We start from the raw sequence: 9,233 nt of genomic DNA on the forward strand, positions 1-9,233 counted from the left end.
GCACTACAGGAGCCAACATCTCAAAGCTGGTCCACACGGGATCATCTCTGCCTCGCCTCACTGTCTGCCTGCTGAAGGGACTCCTTCAGCTCTGCTCCCCCGTTCCAGGGATGCATATGTGACTCTTTTTGCCAGCCAGAGATATCAGTGGGCTGCCCATCTCCCCCATGGGCAGCCCTCAACCAAGGACAACATGCCCCTGGTGCTCTGAGCTGTGGTGGGATGAGGAATCACCATCTCTATTCTTTCCAAAATAGGGAGGCTCTGTGTCACCAGGACACATGAGCCAGACACGCAAGCCCTTATGCCAGTATCTCTTACTTTACCAGGAAAAGAGAGCAAAACCTTTGTACCAGGGACAATGACCACTGAACTCTGAGTCTGGGTACAGGTTCTTCTCAGCAGTCTGGAAATGCACCCAGCTCCAGCCCCAAGATGTGCTTGCAGTGCATCAGCCTTCCCCAAGGTTTATTATGGCAACAGCATCACTTTTCTGCAGGACAGAGGGAAACACTACATCCCCTGTGGCCACAGCCAGTCCACATGAGAAACCTGTCCCTTTCCATCCCAGGAGGTAAGATCCCTTGGCAGTCACCTTGCACACCTTCCCTCGGAAGATATGGAAAAGCTGTATTAATTACTGCAGCTGCTACTCCCGAGGCAACCAGGGAGCTCTGCAAATGCAAACGAGCCTCTGAGCTGGTAACCAGCACAGCCAGCTATTCTCTTTCTCTTGTTTATCAGCTCAGCCCTCTCTGGTGTCATCCACCTGTGATCCCATGCTCACCTTTCTCATTGGCAACGACTCCAAGGCAAACGGTACTTAGGAAAAATTAATGTGCTGTGGCAGCTTCACAGCAGCTCTAGTTGATGTATGTCACAGCAGGTAATGGTCAGGAATGATGAGCAACAACACCTTTTGAACTCGCTCTCTAGTCTGCCCTCAGACACTGGCCATTTGCTGAGGAAGGGTCATTAAATTACACTGCCATGTGCCACAAATAACACTGGATTATTCAAAACATTGCTGCAGCTTCACGCTCTATTCAAACAACCAGGCAGACAGGAAATACAGCAAAAGAGGTGCTACTTGACAAAATCCAACTGCATTGGTCACATGGACCAATGTGTAGATCTGCCTGGGGGATCAGAATCCCCTCCTTCCAAAATCAGTTCCCTTTTGTTGCTGCCCTGCCACTTGGCCGTACCACCCGGTGTCACCACAACCACCACCACTCCCCTCCTGCCCTTCGTACAACAGTGGTAAGACCTTATCTGTTTCAGAAATTAGCTCAGAGAAAGGGTCTACAGTAGCGCCTTCAGGGCAGCTTCAGCCCCTTCACTGCTTCCTCCAGCTCCAGAAGAAGGTGATGTCCATGGCACCACTGCTACTGGGACACTGGCTATGCTCTTCTACCACATACCCTTCCAGAGCCTCCTGGTCTGGCATATAGCTGGAAGGCACTGGTGACATGGCACAGCTGGGAATCACTTTCCAGCCAGTCCCCACCATGCAGCCAGACAACCCAGGCAGGGGACCAGGGGCTCAGCCGGCTGCCGCAGCTCTGAACCCACCAAGCAGGCTTTGCCTCTGCTGACTGCAAAATCAGTGCTTTTAGATCTTGTATTAAAAATAAATAGGTAAACAAACAAAATAACAGGGGTAAGTACTGTGAGCCCAGCAGTTCACTTAAATTCTAATGCATGACTAGGGTGAAATTCAAACACTGCAGTCTGCTGGATATCTGCAGCCCAGGCTGAATAGGCAATATAAAGCTCAGACGAGCCTTTGGAATCCAGTTAAAAACAAATTATTAGAAGACGGGCTCAAGTGCTATGAGCAACAAGTTCCCTAATTCACATAGCAAGGAATAGCCACTTCTAGAACTATTATGCATTTTTTTAAAGCCAACTTTTAAAAGGCCAAGAAAAATCACATCATACAACTCATACAATAGTACTCAAAATAGAAAGATGCAAGATTCAAAGCCCTCCAAACATATTTAGGTATCCTAAAACTACAGGCAGCATGTAGAAAATATGTCCACCAAATATAAAAGCCTCAAAGCCAGAACTAGGAACAGGATAGAGCCCTTGGTTTGTGAGCTAAAAACCACCAGCTACAATTTTTCAAAAGCTCATTCTCCAAAACTTCCATATTTACAAAATTTATCAAACAGACATCCATAGCCAGCATTTATAACATGTTGATGTTTTCCTCACCAGGGTGAATGAGACAGGCAGAAATAAAACGCTGCATCACATAATGCAGCTGTGTAGGATATTTTGACAGTCCTGACAGGGATGAAAGGCAGGTAATGCTTTGCCATGGCATCACTGTTATGACTGTGATTCACAGAGGCATCCAGGACCAGTGTACTGACTACCAAGACACTTTTAACAGTGTATTCTAATATCCTGATCCAAACCCCAGTATCAGATAGATCAGCAGGTTTGTAACAGTTCTGTTCCAACAAATGCACACTTAAGTATAACTAGGACAAGAAATTGGACCCTTTTGAGTTGTGAGCACACCTCCAGATGTTACATTTCCCTTTGTAGCAGTTAAAAAACTCCTTTTTTCCTCTAGTTCATTTCACAGCAAGCAAGTTTTATTCCTTTCATTAATGGGCTGATCCTGCAAGGCACTGGGCACCGCCGTTTTATATTTAAATACTTTAAATAGGAATGCTGAACACCTGCAGTCTGTAGGGTCTTCAGAGAAGATGAGGGCTGTCTTGCATTGCTCAAGATGAAGCCACATCTATGTCTGTGTTTAAATTCATGCTCTCAAAATTGCATAATAGAGTTAGGTACTCTTCTCCGACTAGGACTTTGACACTTAATTTGCTTAGGCCCCTCCACTTTAGACACTTAGGTGTCTAATCACTAGAACACTCATCTGGAAAGCTTGGTGTGAAACTCTTGAAACTGCCTTTTTCTGAAAATTAGAAGCTCATAACAACTATTTGGACACTGACATTGTGCCAGAGAGGTGGGCAACTGGGGAGAGCTAGGAAGGTGCAAACACCTTCACTCATATCCTGGCAGGTTGCATTAGGCAGGCAAGGATTTGGAAACCTGCTAGAATTTACAGGCAAAAAGATAAGGCACATAGCAAACAGCCCTACTCTGAGGCAGCGTTAAGTCATCCACTTGTACACGACCTCTTTACGATGACCCGCTATCACCGACACCGCAGCGAGTTAACCACGCACCAGGAAGCGGCAACCTCCTCTCTCTGCCAGTTCCAGGCAGGCTTGTTCGCCTCATTTCCACCTTAAGTATTGCTAAAAGCCATAAAACAGACAGCCGGACCGAGTCACCAGAGTTGGGAACAGTTGTGACCCGTGACAAATTCACGCCCGTTATTTTTATTTGCGCATGACCTTCAAGCTAAACCCTGAGCCTATGTCTGGCTCACGGGGGGATTGAGAAAGGGGGCTGAAGTTTTCAGCGGGGCAGCCTCTGTCGCGGGCAAGACACAAAGACAGCGGGGAAAGCCGTGCGAGCGGCCAACGAGGGGGTCCGCACATCTCAAACAACTCCAGACTTCTAAAAACTCTGCACCGGCGGCCTCCCGGGTCGTCTCCCCTTGCGCCTGGTTCAGCTGCTGCCAGGACCGCGCCAGAGGAGCGCCGGCCGCCTGGGCAGGACTCTATCCCGGTCGCCGCGGCCCCGCTCGCAGCTTCCCGGCGCGGCTGAGGCGACAGGCGCCGCCCGAGGCCGGGCCGACCTGTCCGGACGGGACTGCCGGCTCTCCCGCCCCGCTCCCCGCGAGGGGAGGTAGCCTTTCCCCCTCCCGACCGAGGCAGCGCAAGGAGGGCCCCCCGCAGCATCCCGCCGCCAGCACCCCCGGAGGTGCCCCGGCCGCCCCGCCGCGACCCACCTCCACCCTCATCGCTGTGCTTGAACTCGAAGAGGAAATCGAAGTCAAACTCCTGCTCGGCCTCCACTCCCGTCATGGCTCCCGCCGCGACCCCCGCAACGCTCCGGCACCCTGGCAGCGGCGGTGGCGCAGCCCCGGCCCGCCCCGTCGGGCTCGCCTCGTCGCGCCCGGACACCTGCTGCCGGCGGGCCGGGCTGCGCGGAGCCCCGGCACGGCGTGGGACGTCGGCCACTGCTGCGCTCGGTAACGTGACCTCGGCCCCGACGGGCGGCCTGTCTCGCTGCCGCTGCCGCCGCCGCTGCCGCCGCCTCCGATCCGCCCTCCCGCCCGCTGTTGATGTTTCCGGGTCGATGCAAACAACCGCGGTGCCCGGCCTCCCCCGTACCTCCCCGCCGGGGCTCTGCCCCTGCAGCGCAGCTCGTGCACCGCGGGCAGCCCTCGCCCCAGCAGGGGAACCCGGCACCGGGGGAGACCCCAGACCGCCGAGGGCTCGCCGTGGGCGGGATGGGGAGCCCGGGGGTGGGCGGGGAGCAGGACTTCACCTGCTCCCGACCGGCGGTAACGGCGGGGGGCCGGAGCGGCTCTTTCCGCACTCCGGCGGGAGGGAAGTGGGGAGAGAGGGCTGCTCAGCCCACTCAGGGGCGACACCGGCGTGTCCCCTCTTCGCTGAGGGCTGGTAAGGTTTCTTCCGTGGGTGCCCACCACGCCGCGTCTGTGAGCCAGGAGGCTCCGCTTTCATTTATTTATTATTTATTTCACTTAGTCGCAGCACCCACTAGTGCCAGATGCTATAAAAAGCGCAGTAAAGCGGGGCTCGGAACGCAGCCGGCCGCCTCCGTGTGCCGGGGAGGGAAAGGTCCTCTCCGGCCCGCCGCCACACACCGGGAGGGCGCCTGCAAAGGGCTCCGGTGGCGGTGTGGGCACGGTTCTGCCCGGCCTGTCCCTCTTTCCGGTCGTCCAGGATAAAATTAGGTAAAAAGTAAATTAAGCCTTTCTTTATGTTTCGAGGTGCTTTCCAGTCATGTTACACCGGCCGGTCTAAAGGTCCCCGCCAGGCAAAGGAGCGCCCGCCCCAGCAGCTCGGCTCGGCTCCTGAGTTGCCGAAGCTTCAGGCCAGATTTCAAAAGGAACAGTTTTTTTAAGCAGTTATGGAAATAGTATTCTGTTATAAACTCAGGGAATACCATTTTCCAGGCTTGCGATTGAAATCTCCATCAGAAAGTGCCAGGAAAACACAATTTTTTTCCATCTGAGCCCATTATACTTTTCTCCCTCCTCGCCGGGACGAGCCTCGCTGCAGGCTGGGCTCTCGCAGGAGCCGAGCTGGGCTTTGCCCCGGAGGGCCCTTGAGTGCCGAAGTGCCGGGCTGGAGTCACCCGAGTGTGCTAAAGGCCTTGGCTACAGGGGAACCCCTCCCCCTGCGCCTGCCCCGACCGTGCTCGCCCCGGGGTGCCGGAGCAGGCCGCAGGCGGCCCGCCCCGGCTGGGGAGAGGCGCCGCGCCGCAGGGACGAGCGTCCCGCTTCACTCGTGCACGTCCCCCAGCCCTTGCCCCAGCGGCGGGTACGGATGTGCTCCCGCCCCCTTGCCCAGGGCCTACAGGCGGGACAGCCGCCTCGCCCCAGCCACCACCAGTGTCACCACCCTGCCGCCGCTCTGCCCATCTCTGCCCCGGCGGGGAGGCGAGAAGAAGCTCCCAAGTACCTGCTGCCCTCGATCCTTCGCCTCTCCCACATGTGGTACCTGCAAGGTGGGTAAATTGTCCCACACTATTTACGGACAGCTTGATTTGCCAGTGACATCAGTATTAGTGCTGTCAATGAAATATTTCGATTGGCACCCTTCCCTTGGAGAAATAGGAAAGATGTGTCATGGAAAGGTTAGAAACGAAGTGATGTCCCATGTGGGGCCAGAGTAACAGTGACCCTCCCGTTAATAGTCCAGTTTGAAACAGTGTCATTAAACGGAGGAAAAGGGAACGAGCGATGGGGAGGGCGGTATGCCCCGGCAAGGCCATTTCCGTGTCACCAGCCGCCCTTGCACGACCCACGGACCGATCCACCAGCTCAGCCGCTGCCCACTCAGCCTCTCCTTGGAGTTAACTCCAAGTTGTTCCAACTCCATAAAGCAGGTTCAACGAGGGATGCATCAGACAGTCTGCTCCAGCTGCAGCCCCCCAGGCTGAAGGGGAATTTAACTTGTCCATGGCATTAAACCTGGTAGAACCACTGGCATTTTCAAAGGTAAAGGACTCCACACCTCGCTACCACACAAAGAAAAAAGCAAGGTCCTCCCACTGGGACTCTTTGCGAATTTCTTCCCAGACTAAGCAAGAAATAAAGTATTTTCTTTGACTGTCATAGTTTGGCAATCAAGTGGCACCTTAATTTGCAGGCAGCAATCCTGACACGCAGGGCTCCCCTACGTGTTTCCTGGATTGGGTCACGCTTTCTGGCTGGACTTATTTTCTTAATCCCTTACAAAATACACTACCATGGAAGAGAACTATCGACGAGGGTTGGTGCATTTTAACATAGGCATCAGAAATGCCACAGAAATAAAGAGGGGGGATTTTTTTTCCCTTTACAAGAAGCTGCAGAACACTTTCTGTGTCAGCTGCCTCTGGATGTAATTTTTACAAGTGGGTGTATTCAGTGCCCTTGGAGCCCAGGGCATTGGAAGCGCCGTGCGTGCAGCCCACGGATGTCCGAGTGTGCGACTGGCACGCCAGCTACTTCTATTAAATACAGTGTGATTAGCTTCCATCCTTTCCATCCTAAAAGGCTCTCCATGCTTCACAAGCGGAGCCACAGTCAGAGCTACGCTTGTAGCTTTTGCCCTGGCAGAATCTCGTCAACTGCAATGAACCCCTGGGGTGAAAATAGCTATGTAAAAATAAAAAAAAATATTAAAAAAAATTTTAAAGACATGGGTCTTGAGCTCCCTTCCAGGTTTCCAGGGAAAAGCCCGGGGAATGGAGTCCCGTTGTCCCACGCTGCGGAATGAACGCGGTGGACATAGACGAGCCCCCCGCTTCGCTTCCTCACAACTTTCTCTGGCCGGGACGTGCGGGCTCGTTGCGCCCTGCCCGAGCCTCAGCAGCAGCCTCTGCAACGCGGCGGCACCACCGGACAGGGAGGAAACTTGGGAGCTGGGGACCAGCCGGGAGGGGAGGAGGGAGCACGGCACAGGGCAGCCGCCGAGCCCGCAGCGGGGAGCCGGGAGCTGCCCCGCACCTGCCGCGGCGCGGAGGTGATGCCCGGCGGGGATGCCCGCGGGGTCCCGCTGCCGGGGCCGAAAGGCGCCGTAAGGAGCGACGCGGTGCGAAAGTTTCGGCGATAGGCAGAGCGGTGCTGGATGGATAGCGATGCTCCGGGGAGAGAACAGTGTCCCGATTGGCAAGAGGGGAGGGTGAAGTCGGTGCCCTCACCAGCCAGACGCTACCCCTGGCAGGGCCAAGTTCAGCCTGGAGGAGCTGCGCGCGTCCCGAGCCCCGCGCCCACCATCTGTCTCTCTAGAAACTTTGCCTCTGTGTTTTCAGGGCACTTTTCGCAGCAGGGGTGGAGAATGAAGCCGCGATTCAGAGCTGGGATAGGGGGGCAAGCGCTTCCCCGTAGCTAGGCCGGCGGCGGCAGGGCGCCCGCCCAGGGAGGCGCGGGGTACGCGGGGCGGCAGAGCCCCGCAGCCCGACCGCGGCGTGCCCGCCTGTCTCCGTGTGCCGGGAGCGCCGGTACAGCGCCTGGCACTGCCCAGGACTCCTTCCTTTTCCCAGGAGCGTGGGTTGGCTGCAGTGGTGGGCTGTTTACTGACCTCCCCTAGATCAAACCCCGGGATGGGGAGGGAATCCCCAAGCGTGTCCCACTGACCGGATCCCAGACGCCCTCGCCGGGAGCGGGCCCGGGCCCAGGACCGGCGGGAAGCGGCCGGGAGCAGCGGCGCGGCCGCGGCGGCGCCGTGCGAGAGGCGAAAGAGACACCTATTGGCAAGCGGCCGCCGGCGAACCTCCGGGCCGCCGCGGGGAAACACCGGGGGACACCGCTGCCCGCCCGCCCGCCCTCCGCCCCCCGCAGCGCCGCCAGTTACCTTCCTCCGCCGCCTTCATGGTGCTGCCGAGCGGGCGGGCGCCGTCCTGCGGGGCCGCCGCCGGCCTCTCTCTCCCGCTGGATGGGTCCCGCGACGGCGGCGCGGCGGCGGCCGGCGGGGCAGCGCTTGGCATCCACCCGGCGGGGCGGCGGAGCCCGGAGCCGCGCCCTGGGCCACTGCCGGCCCCTCGTCGCCTGTCCCGCCTGTCCCGCGCCCCCCCGCCCGCCTTCACGACCCGGTGACCGGGACCGCGCCGCCCCCGGCGTGGTAGCCGCGCCCGCGGAGGCACAGGAGCTCGCCGCCGCCGCCCCCCCGGGGACGGGGCATGGAGAGGAGGGCGGGTGTGCGTGGGGACTTCGGAAGCACTGCCCGCGCTGAGGCGGCGGGACGGGGCGGCAGGCGCTGCCGCCCGCGGAGACCCGCAGGAGGGGGACGGGGGCAGTAAGTGTGCGGAGCGGGGAAGTCTCGCTCTGACGCAGGGCTGCGCGCCCGGCGCCGCCTTTTTAAAGCTGGAAAACACCCCCCCCCACCTCCCTTCCCCTCCCGGCCCCTCTCCCCGCCCCGGCCCCGTGATGTCAGCTGGGCCCCGGCCTCGCCGCCGGCGGGCGGCCAGCGGGAGGCGGGCACCGGCGGGCACCGACGGGCCCCGGCCGCCCGGCCGCCCGCCCCTCCGCGGGGTACGGCGCCCGCCCGGCCCCGGCCCCGGCCCCGGCCCCGCCGCCACCGCCCGCGGGGTCCCCTGAGCCTGCGGGAGCCGGGTGCCCTCCTGCGGGAGAACGGGCGGCTCGCCGGGGTCGCAAACTGAAGGTGGGGAAAGAAGGGAGACCAGGGAGCGAAAGAGGCAGGCAGAGAGAGGGGGGAAAAAAAAAGGCGAGGCAGCCTCGCATGCTGAAATCATTATGTAAAAAATCGCAGGCTTCCCCCGCTGTGGAAATTTGGAAAAGAGCATCAACTGGCAGGCGAGAGAAAGGAAAATCCCATTCTGCTAAATTACTAACAGACCCACGGACTCGGTTTCAGTCTCTCCAGATTTATTATTATTATTTCTTATTATTCTGTAAATATCTCAGCAACACAGTTGTGTCTCATCACTTCGTAGCGGGGAGAAGGAGATTTCCATCCCACAGCGACTCTTCCTCCCACCTCCCATCTCAGGGATGCCCCGTCCCGGCCCCCGACGTGGCCGTGATACCCCGGCCCAGGCCGTGATACCCGGGCCGCGCTGCCCCCGCTCCAGCGCCGCTCCTTTGGCCCCCCGCTCCC

The 9,233-nt window shown here is 58.3% G+C and overlaps 1 protein-coding gene across 6 annotated transcripts in view; it reads right to left on the bottom strand.

Annotated features, from left to right (window-relative positions):
- NFATC1 (nuclear factor of activated T cells 1) overlaps window positions 1-8,203 on the bottom strand; it is a 110,893-nt gene extending 102,690 nt beyond the window's left edge. For 4 of the 6 annotated variants that reach the window (XM_069007965.1, XM_069007962.1, XM_069007961.1 and 1 more), the window contains exon 1: window positions 7,971-8,178. In XM_069007965.1, the coding sequence (XP_068864066.1) occupies window positions 7,971-8,103 (133 nt within the window). In that variant the 5' untranslated portion in view covers window positions 8,104-8,178. Of the gene's footprint in view, window positions 1-3,889; window positions 4,204-7,970 lie in introns of those variants that run through there. The other 2 variants (XM_069007963.1, XM_069007960.1) reach the window with 2 other exon arrangements.
- Between the last annotated feature and the right edge of the window lie 1,030 nt (window positions 8,204-9,233).

The sequence above is a fragment of the Aphelocoma coerulescens genome, chromosome 2 (genome assembly GCF_041296385.1).
Source record: "Aphelocoma coerulescens isolate FSJ_1873_10779 chromosome 2, UR_Acoe_1.0, whole genome shotgun sequence".
NCBI classification, from domain to species: domain Eukaryota; kingdom Metazoa; phylum Chordata; class Aves; order Passeriformes; family Corvidae; genus Aphelocoma; species Aphelocoma coerulescens.